The 15,496-nt window shown below is 40.1% G+C and overlaps 1 protein-coding gene across 8 annotated transcripts in view; it reads left to right on the forward strand.

Moving 5' to 3' along the window:
- Window positions 1-15,496, forward strand: part of LOC122884160 (WD repeat containing planar cell polarity effector) — a 97,135-nt gene that overhangs the window by 78,573 nt on the left and 3,066 nt on the right. For 7 of the 8 annotated variants that reach the window (XM_044213616.1, XM_044213612.1, XM_044213617.1 and 4 more), the window contains 3 exons: window positions 2,282-2,381; window positions 9,557-9,662; window positions 14,234-14,325. In XM_044213616.1, coding sequence (XP_044069551.1) covers window positions 2,282-2,381; window positions 9,557-9,662; window positions 14,234-14,325 — 298 coding nt within the window. Of the gene's footprint in view, window positions 1-2,281; window positions 2,382-9,556; window positions 9,663-14,233; window positions 14,326-15,496 lie in introns of those variants that run through there. The other variant, XR_006379830.1, reaches the window with a different exon arrangement.

The raw sequence follows: 15,496 nt of genomic DNA on the forward strand, positions 1-15,496 counted from the left end.
CACACCTCACTGTCATTTCAACGTAATGCCTCCTCTCCTCCTCGCCTGTTTTAATCTTCTGCTGCTCTGTTTGTTATCAATTAGGAAGCCTCACTCATATCTAATTGAGGGGCCATGTCCTCGTTCACAGTGGCTGAATTAGCCACCTCAGTCCTGGGAGCCGATTTAGGTTCTTTTGAGGCCATTTTGTTGTCGGCCATTTTCACATTTCCTCCTAACTCCTCACCACAGAGGGCAGGCACCACACTATAATTACCCAATCTGTTCCCATTCATACACTTCAATTTCAGCAGCTCTCTCTCTCTCATTCTCTTTTACTCCCCCTCTTTCCCTGCCTCAATCCCTCTCTGCTCCCCACCTCTTTTGGAAACCAGCACCCCCCTCTTTTTTGCTCTAGGGTTACAAAAGCTGGGTTACAATATGGGGGTATTAGGGCCGGGTGCAGGCTCAGCTGGGGGCTGGCTTTAGCCAGCTGAGGGTTATCCATGGCGAGCCCTGAGTCACAGCACTGATGTCCTGTGATGTTGCTGAGGCGGAAGACTTTCCTTAACATGCTGTACCCTTTGATGGGCCCTCAGGCCCTGCACTCGGCCTGAGGAAACCCTGCGACCCTGAGTAGCCTCTCGTTGGTTGCAAGGATGAGGGGTTTTTCCCTTCTTTTTCAAATGTGTAATGGTGTCTCAGTTTTACAATGTCTGGTTGAAAATTTTCTCACTTATATTTATGCATTATATACATATTATCGATATTTTGTTCCTTCAGCACTCTCCTGCTTTCCACTCAGAGCGACACATTCACACTGGGAGCTGACCAATACATGTTCAGCCTTTACTGCTGGTTATTGACGGGCTCCACTGGAGCAACTGGGGCAACATGTTGATTGTTGTTAAGGGTGTGTTTTTCATTTACTTCACAGCTGTTCTGGGGGATTTAAATCGGGGACCTTTCTGCACGAGAAGTTTTATACCATCATGCTGCTGCACCTGTTTGCTTCTTAGACAGAGAAATTTGTAACTATAGGTGATCATTGGTCTTGTTTAGATCATCATTTAGTCCTGAAATTTTTTTAGGTCCTCTGATTCAGCTGTTGTCATACAGTATACATTTTCATATCAGGATATGTTGTTTTTTCTTTTTTTTTAACTAAACCAATTTTACATCATAAAACAGTATTATTTTGTTCAATTTTTTTAAGAATTCTCCTTTCTATCTGGTTTGCATGTATATATGGCAAAGCTGACTGTGCTCCACATCCACACATTATTGATAGTGTTAAATGTATTGACTCTAATCAAACCTACTATAACTGTATACAGTATGTACTATATACTAAACACTATACTGTTCTTGCAGTTAATATATAACAAATCAACATACTAAACTTCACTGCCAAACAAACTCCACCACCATCCAAAATATACAATACAGTAGTGTAGTAGTACTCAAAAAAATGTTTTAGTATGCATACTTATTTTCAGTAGATTCAATTCTTTTCACTTTTCCAGTGTGAACACAGTACATACTCAAAACCTGCTTAGAATTAGCACATAGTATGGATTAGGGACAGAGTACATGTCCCTCACAGGACAATTAAGATGTGAATTGAATAGATTGACGGAATTAAGACTACAGTTTGAGAATTTATTTATATTTTTCAGGTATTTAAATAGGTGAATTGACCTCAGCCTTGCGTGTAGCCCAGAGCACCTTAAAACAGGAACAGCTGTCTGATGCAGTGTGGTTATTAATGAATAGTATGGTAGCGTTGAGCTTTACATCAGCCACCCTCAGACATCATTTAGCAATATTATCTCTCTTTATGGCCCTGCAAGACTCAAACAGAGAGATACAGAGGATACATGCTGTTTCCAATATTGTCGCAGGCTGATATAGTAATGTGCTCGGCTGGATATGTTTCTCCGCAAAGAGAGAATACCAGCGTTTCTGAAAGGTGAACAGTCCCTCGCCTCCTTTCCCACTTTTGAAATGTGACAGATAACATCCTCCCTAGTTCAAAACCAGAGAGACGAGGGTGTGTGTATGTGAGGGGGGGGGCTGATTTCAAAGTTTTTTGGAGGAACCGGCATTTCATCCAACCGGTGCTCTTTCTGATGTTGTGCTTCAAACACCTCATTTTTTTCTGTCATTTCATCTGTTTCTTCCTTCTCCCGCCACATCCCCCCCCCCCCCAGGAAAAAAAAAACCTCTCTATTGTCATCGGAGCGGAGATTCATTTTAGATTAACGTTCAGGTTTCTTTCTTTCTTGCATTACCTTCAAAGGACCTCCATTATGTTGCCAGCGATAAGGGCGAGGTGGTGCTAGCAGATGTGGCCAAGAGGAAAGCTAATGAAATCGAGGCCCAGGCCATCACAGGCAATGGTAAGAAAATAATCATAATGTCTAACCAAAAAGACGCCAAATGTGACTCGTTATTTCTCCTTACATCTGAGGTGGACTCCTGATAACCTCAGTAACTCACCCACTCCGACACACTTTTCTGACATCTAACACCAGGTATTTTCTCAGGCTCTCACCCTCGTTTAATAGCACAAAGCAGAATTAAATCAGATCATGTTTGACAGTGATATTCATGTAAAATTTACACAACCTGTTGGCTTTTTTTTTTAAAGACGATATCTATAGTAATGATTAAAAGTGAGATACTGAAAAAAGTTTTATTGCATGTTTGTAAAATTAAATAGAAAGCGTAAAAAGAAAGCTTTAAATAGTCACCACCAGAACAAAATCGATACTTATTTTTCAAGATTGGTGGTAACTTGCGGTTCTACCATATGGTTCCTTATGTTTTTGGATGTAGGTGGTTCTAGATAAAGATTTTTTGCCCTCAAATTGAATAAAATGTAAAGTGTTGAAAAACAAAATAAAATACATTACACACAAGTTTTTTGGAGTAATCAGCAAGGGGGAGGAAAACCAGCGAAGGCCCATTTTTTTGTCGTTACTTCAGGCTGTGCTGCTGCCCTTTGACAAACACTCCCGAAAGCACATACCAGAGGGGATCAAGCCGAGTTCCTGATTACACACACGCGCACGCACACATGCAATTCCTCACAGAGGCTTCAAGGGCCAACAGATGAGCAGAAAACATTCAAATTTGTGAGGGAACTAGATGAACATGTCTGATGAGTCCTTCATTGGTGCTTAAAACACACCAGAAGGCAATGCGCTTGAGTGTATGTGTTTGTGTGTGTGTGTGTGTGTGTGTTTATGTGTACTCACAACCAAATGAGGCGAGAGAGGTATTTAACTCCGCTGTATAAGGTCAAACCCCTAAGGCTGAGTGTCTGCGTGTTTGTCGGTGAATGAAAATGAGCGTTTGTGTAACTATGAGGCCTGTTTGCATGCAGTTTCTTTTTCTTTCTTTTTTCTAATGTGATTCATAACACACACACTCCTCCTCATAAGCCTCTTAATTATGTCCTCGATGATTTACCTCCATCACCTGCAGCATGTCCTATCCTTGGACAACAGCACTGCAGAGAAAAGACTTTGAGGGAGGAAGGGACAGAAGCGAGAAAGAAGGAGGGATTACAGCAGGAAGAATAGCAAATAAGAAATAAAGGAAGGAAGAGGGAAGAAAGAAAAGGATAAAATTACAATTTGTAAAGGAAGAAGGTGAAGGAAAGAAAAATAAATAAATGAAGAAAAGGAAAAATGAAAGAAGAATACAGAAGAAAGTGTTTTCTTCTGGCTCTGGCAGTCTTTAACGCTGATATTATATATTATAAAACTGGTCAGATATTTGCTAAAATGTAGGTGCAAGGTGATCACAAGCAGCAGATGTCCACCTACTCAACGCAACACATTCCCACTTCTGGTGTAGACAGGAAGTCAAAAGACAAAACAACTGCACATCCTTGTTGCTGAGATGCTAACATGTCTAACATAAAGTAAGAAAAAACTAATTAATAAAAAGCTTGAAGGGAAAAAAAAGAAAAATGACAAGATATGTAGGTAGCTCCCTTTCTCACACACACACACGTGCACATTAGCCATCAGCATGTTACATAGATGATTTGTCTGAAAGTGTGTTTGGAAACACGAATACACTCAAGAGGAGGATACTGACACTGTCACAGTCAGTATAGATGATGGTTAAACTGATGCCTCTCTAAGAGTGTGTGTGTGTGTGTGTGTGTGTGTGTATGTGTGTGTGTGTGTGTGTGTGTGTGTGTTCGCGCATGCTGTACAATTGTGTGTCAACGTTAGACAGAGCAGACAAGCAGACAGAGCATATTAACAGAGCAGAAAAGCCAAGTCATCAATAATGAGTGACTCGCTTCAAGCAGAGGGCTCCAGTAAACAGGTGTCTTTACACGTACACACACCCGCACACACACACACACGTATACACAGCCTCTGGCATGGCCGTTACACACCACCAGGCTCAGCTTCCCAAGAACACACTACTTCTACTTTACTGTATTTTAGATGGAAATATTGTGCTTTTTACTTATCTACCAGCAGTAGTTACTTGTTACTTTTCAGATTACGAATTTACATAAAAACACAGATGATAAGGTTATAAAATTCATGGTTCAGGATTTAACCTCTTTGGCTTGTGACCCCTAATAAAAAAGCAGTTGAGGGCTCTTGTCAGGTTTCAGATGAGTTATCAGCAGTTCCACCAAAGAGACATTTCCCCTCTTAGCTTCTCACATGGTTTCATGTAAATAACAGTTTGAGGTCCAAAGAGGTAAAATTATCCAAAATGTAACATAAAAGCAAAGATTAGAGAAAAGTCAAAAAAATTACAAACTTGTATATACAGACCCCTAGTTTGGGAACCACTGGACTAAACTACCAAACTGTATATAAAGTTTTTAAAATAAGCTCCACCATGCATCAGTATGAACAATCTATTAATGTCATATATAATAATACATCACTTACAGGTGACATTTTACTGCAGAACCAGTACTTTGGATACTTTACGTACATTTTGCTGAAAGTACGATTGTACTTTTACTTAAGCAGGAGGATTTTGATCTTAAGTAAAAGTACCAATACTACAGGGTAAAAAGTAAAACTCTTGCATTCAAAATCCTTAAGTAAAGGATGTGAATATTTCTTCCACCTCTGTTCACTAATGTGAAGTTTAGTTTAGTTGTGTTTTGATAAGGTAGGTTTTGTTCCACAATGATAAAATTATGATATTTTTAAAAAAACTAATATTTGTTCTCTGATAAATATTTGTTCTCTTTTTTTTTGAACGTGTATCTAGCAAAGTAAGTATCAGCATTACTCAGTAGAGAATTCAGTCCTAACCTACAGTTATTACTGCATGCTTTGCAAATTAATCAGGATGTTACCTCATCTATAGGCATGTTTTGTTGTCATATCATCACATGATGCATTTTAAAATGTATTTACAACTCATAACTGTATTTTGAGAAATGGCAGCCCCTATTTAGTTATATCACATCTATAACACAAAGTCAGAGTCTTTCCAAACTGACTGAACATAGTATTTCAAACACAAGTTCCCACGGTGCAGCTACAGTAACCTTTGGCCCGCACTGACAAATTTTCTGTTAAACACACACGAGACTGAAATTTGTTTGTTCTCAGCCGTAGTCACACACAACAGATCAAATTCAGAATTGCCCTCGGAGACATATGTGTTTGTGTAAATATGTGTACTGTATGTGTGCAGTTGGGTGTGACATGGGAGGCAGGTCATACTGAATCCTGCATGAACCAACCAACAGAAATTTGAAAGCAGCCTGTTTTGTTCGTGTAAAGCAGGTGTTCCCTACGGTGAACTCAGAGATCCGACACATCCTGCTATTTTTCTGAACAAACAGTGAATGACCTGTACCAGGTCAACTTCTTGCACACACACAAACTCAAACATGCTGGGGGGTTTTTGTTGTTGTTGTTTGTTTTTTTTTTTACATGTTTTTACTCTCCCACATGTTTTATAAAATAGATAAAAAATAGATGTAAAGATGTATTTCACCACTGCATTAAGCTGGATTTGTTTGCAGCTTCGTACTACAAGACCTCAACAGCACCAGAGCTTATTTAGAATGCATAGTAATTACCTAAAAATGACAATAATATTGATACTTGTTTGATCTTGCTGATCTGATTAGTTAATCTCTCATCCACACTGCCACATAACAGCTGTATCCTTACAGATCCAACTTTAAGACATTGGAATTTAACCTAACTCCTTTTAAACCTGCATTTATACCAGAAAATCATTCTAAGTACATAATAATCCTGTTTTGCGGTTTAGTTTAATATTGTGTTTTATTTCGTGGGTGCAAAGGTGAGGCAACAGGTACTACACTTAAGTGAATATCCCATAATCACAGACAGGAATGTCCTCTAGGGTATTAGGTGTTTTTTTTAAACAACCCTTGTGTAATTACTGAAAACCTTTCTTTTGTTTTATACAAACAGTAAAAAAAAACAGGAGAAATTGTTGTTTCTAAGAGTGTTTAGTTTTATAATTAGTCTTATAATTCTGCCAGTGGGGATCATGCTACTCCATTACTTACTTATGTATGCTCTTCACTCCCTTTTGGGCATAAAGCATCAATAATGTTCCTCCACCTATCTATCTGTCTTTTAGCAGCTAGTTGTGCCTCGCTCCATGAGAGACTTATCTCCAGCAGCTTAGCTTCCACTGTTCTCCGCCAGATGATCTTTGGTCGGCCTTGTTTCCTTTTTCCTGGTGGTGTCCATTTGAGAGCCACTTTGGAGATCCGCTCTGGGGGTATTCATAGTATCTGTCCAAGCCATCTTAGATGACAGTGTTTAATTTCTGATATCACGCTTTGACAGCCAGTATTTATGTAGAGTTCCTTATTTGATGTCTTATTGGGCCAGAATATACAACAGATCTTTCTCAGACAGTCATTGTGGAATGAGCTGTCTTTGTTCATGTCGCATTTGGTTATTCGCCAGCACTCAGCCCAATGTAGCCCCAAGTGAAGCAGTATGGGGTTTAATGCCTTGCTCAAGAGCAACTTGACAGTAGTAGTTGCCAGAGAGGAAAGCATTCCTCACCTGAGCTGGAGGTAGCAGAGCTTAAGATGTTGAGGTTCTCTTTGGGAGTGACGAGGACGGACAAGATCAGGAATGAGTACATCAGAGGGACAGCTCATGTTAGATGTTTCGGAGATAAAGTCAGAGAGGCCAGATTGAGGTGGTTTGGACATGTTCAGAGGAGAGACTGTGAATATATTGGTAGAAGGATGCTGAGGTTGGAGCTGCAGGGCAGGAGGTCTAGAGGAAGACCAAAGAGGAGATTTATGGATGTAGTGAGAGAGGACATGAAGTTAATTGGTGTGAGTGAAGAAGATGCAGAGGACAGGGTTAGATGGAGGCACATTACTCGCTGTGGCGACCCCTGAAAGGGAACAGCCGAAAGGAAAAGAAGAAGAAGATTTACCCAACCTACAGTTTACCAGTCAGTCAGCAAAGTGAGGCAGCGACCACAAATGGCAAATTGTTTTTACACTTGCACAGAATAAACAAACGGGATATAACGTGTTAATTAGTGTGCTTTAGAGATGCTGGTAGGTGGATTTTGCTACCTTTGGACAGAGCCAGGCTAGCTGTCTCCCCCTGTTCCCAGTCTTTATGCTAAGCTAAGTAAGCCGGCTGCTGGCTGTAGCTTTATATTTAGCGTACAGACAGATATGAGAGTGGTATCAATCTTCTCTCACCAAGAAAGCGAATAAGCGTAGTAGAGTTAAGAATTTTTCCTTTAACTCAAGGTCAGTGGGTTTTAGTTCTGGTCCTCAGAACTCCGAGTTCTGCTGGTTTTCATGTGAGCCTTTTAATCTGATGCTGTTTTACACCTGGAATTAACTGCAGTTAACTGCCTGGTAGCACAGAAAACCAACCAGCTGTGCATTTCTTGAGGAGCAGGAGTGCAATCAGCTGATCTAGGCCATCGCCACCCTGGATTATTTAATTTCAATTCAAGAAAATCATAGAAACGAGTTGATTTGCAGTGGAAAGAAGAAACATTGGAAAGAAGAGCGTATCTTATGCCATTGTTTGGATGATTTTTCACTTGTTTTCTAAAAAATGACTCAATACCAGATCTAATGGTTCCTTTAAGGTGGATGTCTTTTGCGATGCACCAGCATCAGTCTTGGACTTGGAATCAGATTGGGCAGACACCATATTTCTATGCACCTCTTTTCATATTTATGTGCATCCATTGTAAACGCTGGTGAACAGAGATTCTGCCGTACACATAAACACACAATAGAGGACACACATCTCAGCTTAGAAATGGTCCCTTTTATAACAGCATTGGAAATCGCTTATAGCTGTCTGGCTGACAAGTGTGTTGATTTGGATAGATACGGCATTGTTAGAGGCAGAGTAGCGAACAAGTGCGAGGGAAGGCCTCTTTCTCTTCCTCTCTATCTCTTTTTCTTTGGAGTAGCGTTTTGCCAAGAGGAGAAGCCAAGTTGGTTGCCTGATCATTCTGTCTCCCTCCCTCACAAAGGCTGATGTGACTGCAGGGCCTTTCAATGAGCAAAGAGACAAGAGCTTTATCTGAAGATCCACTTCTCCACCTCCTCTCCTTTCTTGGTCGTTATGGTGAAAGCCTGTTAGCTCCGGTGTGTATGTTGAAGGAAAGCAGCGTTTCTTTTCCCCTCTCAGCTCTGTCGGTTGCTCTGTTCACGCAACCTCCATCACTGTTTGACTTCTCGTCTCAATTCAGAAACTTTACTGGCATGACGTGTTTGTCAGAAACAAGGCTGCCAAGGCGTGACATCCAAATTAGCAAAAGCCTACACTCACGTACATGTAGCCGTTTACACAAACCATGTAGAGATGGTAGATTACAGGGCTGGAAAACATACTATGGACAGAAATCCGACAAAATATCCGCACAAGGTGCAAATTAGTGCCAATAAATGATAAATAGGCCAACGTTTTGATCTCACAGAGATCTTCAGGCTTTGTCTGGTAAACAAAGTAGAAAATGCAATGACAGATGACAGATTAAAGGAAAAACCTGAATAAATGAGTTATGAAACATAACGAATGCAAATGCAAAGAATTTGTGGCACCAACTTTCTCGTACTTAGAATTTTCTCTTAGACACGAACAAAATTTGCAAGTGGTACTGGTCTGTCGTACCAGTCATGTACAAGTAGGGGGGAAACACACCCATTTGACTTAAGAATTATATATCTCTTTAATAGGACACACCTAAATCATCATGTGCAGCCGATTAGTTTTAGAAGTCACATAGTTAGTCAAATGGAGATCACCTGGCTGGTGTTGTAAAACATTAAAACGTGAATACTTCCAAGAGAGGGGGATGAATACTTTTATCGGCACCGTAAAGGAAAATGATGGATAAGAAAAAGATGGAACTAGTGATAATAATACAAACTGGGTCGTCCTTTTATTCCATTCTCAGGTAAATGAAAACTGTTGCTCATCCTTATCCCCCTCTCTGTGTGTGTGTGTGTGTGTGTGTCTGTGTGTGTCTGTGTGTGTGTGTGTGTGTGTGTGTGTGTGTGTGTGTGTGTGTGTGTGTGTGTCAGATCCCCTGAGAAGCAGTGTGTTGTGTGGTTCCAGCCTCGGGGACAGACAGACAGAGAGGAACCAGAGTGCAACAGGACCTTCATACCCAGGCACTCCCATAACACAGTGAGTTATGTGTACTGTTTGTGTGTGTACATGCATGTGACTGCACATTCATCAAGTGGTTTGACTGTCCGTGTGTGTGTTTAAGTTTGCGACAGATCAGTGTCTCTGTTTTCATGTTTTTATTATTACTATTTATGTAATTGTGTTACTTCTATTTCTTTAAACCTGCAGGCTCTGATTTTTGGCCACTAACATTGACATATCATCACTTTTTAAGTTGATATGGTGAACTTGTTAGTCATCAGCTTTTTATTTACACATCCAGCAGTTACGGAGCAACATTATCATTCATTTGTTTTGTTGAATATTAACTCTCTTTTAGCTCTGTTTTTGGTCTCCACCAACTCCTGAGGGAACTATCTGGCACTTTAGCTGCTAAATGCTCCACTAAGTTCGCCAGCTAGCCTCTAACTGTGTCGGCCGGCTGTTTGGTGCTGAGCAGGTAGTGTACAGTGGGTTTTTAGAGCTTTTTTGCTAAAAACAGCTGCCTGCTGTGGGCAAAAACGACGCTATGAGAGTGGTGAGAGTGAATCAAAACAGTAAAGTTGCGGGCCAGACAGCCAAACAATGAGCTGAAACTCACAATAAGGCCCCTTTCACATTGTTTTCACATTGTCGTTTGGTACATTGTCTTTATAAAAGTATTGATTATAGCCGCATTCAATAAAAACTAAGTATTTAGTTCAACTTGCTATCCCCAGACAGATTTTGTGTGCAGTGAATTCGCTGTTTTACTTTTAGTCATACATGTCATCTCCTCTCCCACAGTGATTTGCCATTGTCTATATATGAATTGCATGAGAGCGTCAGTGGCCAAATGACCCAGCTGCAGCCTAAAAGCCTTCACTCTCAGTGACATTTCAAATGTCAAAGCCACATCAGTTCCGGGTCTTACGCTTAGCGATCCCAACGCTGAACCCGGAGCCACATTTAAAACTCCACCGGAGTCCATTTTCACCATGGTTCAGTCTCCGGAGTGCAGACGAAAGTCCCTGTTTCAGAGTGATTGTTTAATACACTCGTCTACATGAATGACATGTTGAAACAGTGTGACTAAAGACACACTGAAAGCATCCCTCTCTTTGTCTCTGCGTGTCTCACACACGCACAAACAGATACATACAAATATACCCATCCACGTCTCTATTATTGTGGGATGGGTGGTGGTGGGGGGAAGTGATGGAGGGGCATTCCTTGTCATACCCCAACTAACATATTGGAGTATTTATATGGGATTTGTGTGCATTAGATAAAAAAGCGCTCTTGTTCTTTTCATCCTCATAGGCTTTTCATGGCTGTTTGACTGTAACACTGATGACTCTCTGCACCCCCTCCCCACCCACCTCCAACCCCATCCACTCTGCGTTTCTCTAAGCCCCCTCCATCCATCCCAAATCCCTTCCTATCAGCCAATTTAAACAAGCTGGGTCCAGAGAGAGAGAGAGGGGGAAGAGACAGAGCGAGATTCTCTGTCCTAAGCTCTTTTTAAAAACAGTAAAAGGAACAAGAGGAGAAAAAAGAGTGGTAAAGAGGGTTAGGGCAATTTGGCAGCCAAAAGCCCGGTTGTACTACCCCAGGTCTTCCCCTGCACCACTGACAGAGGCTAAGAAAGCAGATCCCCAAACCTCCCAAAAGATAGTGGCCACAGAGAGAAAGAGACAAAAGCCTCTGCCTTTTTTATTCCACAATTCCCCCCTCCTTTAAAACAATTTTTTTATATTGAACCCCCCCTTTTTTGTAATCTGGTCTCCGATGAAGTTTCATTGTTTCTCATGTGAAGCCAATGACAGCTTAGCTGAGATGGAGTAGGGGAGGCATTGTAGCGCGGGCGTTCTCCCGTTTGGCTCGCTGAGAAAAGAGCAGAGAAAGAGAGGGAGGCGAGCACAATGGCAGTTTGGGGGCTCTTTGCCGATTCCCGCATTCCCCAAATCCGACTCTGTGCTCGGAGAAGTGAGAGAGAGAACGAGACGGGAATCTGGGAAGCATCCCAACGTTCCTTTGATGGCTGCTGGCCTCTCACTCATCACGTACTCCTCTGTCAGTGGAGTAAGGAGAATGAAGGTTATTTTTAGTTTTGCTTAGTGGAGGCGAGTGTTAATGTGATGCTAAAGACCGACAGAGACCCGAGCCATTATATTTGACAAATTAATTTAAAATGTTTATATATTTATTTGATATTCATGTCCAGGAAGTTCAGTATCTTGCTGCATTTGCTGGTGAGACGACAGAGCCCCAAACTAAGGTTACACCTCTGTACCGGTTTGCCAGTATATCAAAGTCATGAGTTCCGATCAATTAAAATCAGATATATGCCTGTCAGTGTGATGTCCACTGCCATATGATGGAGGTGAGAATGTGCCAAAGAAATCTGCCTCACACGACCAAGAATAACCTAATAAGTAATGAGTATTGAGTTTCATGGTATCGTTTTTAATCGAGTTGTCTGTTAAGTGTATGTAGTGGCAGATTCTGGCCGGAGAGATTATTGTTCTGTTGTTCAAAGACATGAGAAACAGAAGATGAAGACTTCAAGAGAGTTGTCCATTTGAGAATTACTCTCTTTCAAGTGGCAGAGAATAACACTAATGCATTTAGTCATATGTATTCAGTGGTGGAATGTAACGAAGTACATTTACTCAAGTACGGTACAAATTCGAAGTATTTCTATTTTATGCATCTTTATACTTCTACTCTACGACATCTCAGAGGCAAATATTGTACTTTTTACTCCACTACATTCGTCTGACAGCTTTAGTTACTTTTCAGATTACAGTTTTTCATAACGTATCCAGTGAAAACCATGTATCTCCAAATTTGGTGATTCTGATTTAATGTTCCTTTATGGGTTGAGGAAATTCTCCTTCTTCTTAACTTCTTCTTAAGCTAAATAAACTATTTAAACCTCCTTGGATTAGCTGGAAAATACATCGTCACAAAGCTGAAAACAGGCTGTTTTTCTGAGCTCATGAAAAGTTGACTTTTTAGAGATACGTGGTTCTCACAGGACAGCAATGCTACAAACACAAGATGATCTTTATAGACCATGATGCATTGCTGTAGATTAAACTACCCAACAGCATATAAAGTAGTTAAAATTAACTTAACCTTAACATTTACAGCAGTAAAATGCAACATACACATTAATGCAGCAGTAATATCAATCCAGAAACATCATATATAGTAAAACACTGACAGGGACCATTTTACTGCAGAATGAGTACTTTTACTTTTGATAGTAAATTTAGCTGATAATACTTAAGGGTTTGAATGCAGGACTTTTACTAGTATTTTCACAGTGTGGTATTGATACTTTTACTTCAGTAAAGGATCTGAATACTTCTTCCACCACTGGATATATTATTAATCAGAATGATGATATGTATGACTGCTTGATAAAATAAAGATCACACTGATAGATCACTATCAGTGTGATCTTTGGCTTTCAGCAACTTGTGTTTCACCTGATACACGCTCATGTGGCTCAGGTATCGACCCGGTTAATTAGTGCCTTGTTGAACACAGTCCTTGGTGTCCCAAAGATTGGCCTGAATGGGTTCTCTGAAGTGTTTAGTTTCTGTAGCTTCTGCATCCTGTCAAAAACACAATTGTAATGGAAGCAGTTTTATCTTTTTGGGAGGAGGTGAAGAGAGAAGAATCTAATCCTGCAGCCCAGCGCTTTTGAATCTGACGGACCAGAAACAATGTAAAACAAACATCCACACATTTGTGTTCATGATACTGGTACGGAGAGGCAACAGTTTAGCATTTGTTCATTAGAAAAGGGCAGTACAGGATGCACCATAGACAGTGGACCATACATATATTATACAGTGTACAAACATAAACTGTATCCGTCTAAATCGGTGATAGAAGAAGAAGAGTTAGCCATACCAAATTCTCCACTCACAGCAGCTCCAGTAAACCAGAAGGTGATGCATTTTGAGGTTTGACTGACAGGTTTACCGCTCACTTTTATTTAAATTGAAAGTAATTTGTTATTCCTGTTTCTCTTTGTCACAGCGTACAGTGTATAGCTCAGCTAAATTCAAGAAATTCACACCCACGTTATCTCAGGTTTGTCAAAACAGAAAATCAAAGTAGAAACTAGACAAGGTAGATTGTTAGTACATCAAAAAGGTAGATTACAACATTTCCAAACAAAATTACTCCTGGATGGCACTGGATATACAAATCGATCCACTCTAAATCCACTTTGGTACTTACTTATTTTAGCTTTTATACTTATATCCACTTTGTACTTAATTTATCTTAGCTGTATTATAGTGTATTATATTTTGATTTGCTTAGTACTATATTCCTTCTATTCTCAAGTGTGCATTGACGTGACAGTGAGCAGCTGTAACGAAAGAGTTTCCCCTCTGGGATCAATAAAGTATTTCTGATTCTGATGATATATAAAACTGTAAAGTCTTTATTCTTTGTTAGAGAAGTTGGTTCATGTGCAGTTGCCCCTCTGCAAAGTATATATATTATATTCTGTGCTGTGTTTCTTGGCTGTATTTTAATCTTTAAGCAAAATGCAACAGATGTTTTTTTTTGTTGTTCCTCAGTGCTGGTGGAAGAGCCAATCAGAAGAGACCACAGGCAGAGAGCATACGTGTGACCGTGAGCCCAGATGTGTTCAGGACACTGAGACAAACAGGTGTGTGTGTCTGTCTGTCTGTCATACTTTAAGCACCTGTATCTCTGTACCTGTGAAGAGTTCTAATGCTGGAGTTTAACCTTTCTAGGTTAAAGAATCACAAGAATATAGATAAGCGGCATTTAACCTGAAGATTAATGGCCGCTGCTTCAGACAGATCTTTAGAGCAATCTGATAAAAAAAGAGAAATGTAGAGGTTTGTTCGTGAAGCTTCATGTATCCTTGAAGTAAAAAAAAAACGAGCCAAAACATCAGGTGTTTTTTCAGCTGTCATGCTGATTTTTGAGCTGCAGATGATGAAAGGGGAACTCCACCGATTTTACAGCTCAAAGTCTGTTCACAGGTGTTAGGGAGTACTACCGCATATGTGAAAAAAGTTGTATAAATCCATTCGTGGCTCCAAAGGGAGCTGTGTAAAATCTGATAAATGTCCTCAAGTGATGTCACTTGAGTCAGCGTCTCTTGGGTCTGAAGAAGTTTGAAAGTTAGTAAACTAAAAAATCTGGGGGTGCGGAATTAGAAAGAAGTGAGTTTAACAGACCTCTGTAGTTCGCTCCTCATCTCTGCTTCAGGCTCGTGGCTACATTAATAATGAAATAAAAAAGACGATATCTGTGGTTCTGCTGCATCGAGTCCTTTTTTTAAAACTGTCCATCATGAGTCACAATGTTATAGAAGTGCGATGCTAAAGTGGATGAGTTAAAAATGTGTGTGTCACTTTGACATGAAAAAATGTCTTTTCCACCTTGTTACATGATTATTGTCATTGTGTATTCAAGTGTTATAGAGCATTACAGTCTTAATGTATTTATACACTAAGACTTGGTGAGAAATAATGTATCTTTGGTGGTAACCTCACAGCGTACCAATAGACGAACATTTCTGACCAATCATATCCTTGCAGATTTTTGATTAACTAAATCAATGGTTCTTCGTTCTGACTGGAGTTAATTTCCTTTCAAAAATCCAGAATTTAGGACCAAAATGCTGCATCCAACCCAACTTTTAACAGTCATACTCACCCCAACTGGAAGATTTAATTACGGAAACATCTATACTTTGTTTCCTTTTGACTTGACAAAAATCACCCTACATGTTGCTCTTATTTCTCCCCAAACTACCTACAACAAGCCTATTTATCAGCAACAGCTGACAGAGAGAGAGAGAATCA

Source organism: Siniperca chuatsi, linkage group LG11, assembly GCF_020085105.1.
Source record: "Siniperca chuatsi isolate FFG_IHB_CAS linkage group LG11, ASM2008510v1, whole genome shotgun sequence".
Taxonomy (NCBI): Eukaryota; Metazoa; Chordata; class Actinopteri; order Centrarchiformes; family Sinipercidae; genus Siniperca; species Siniperca chuatsi.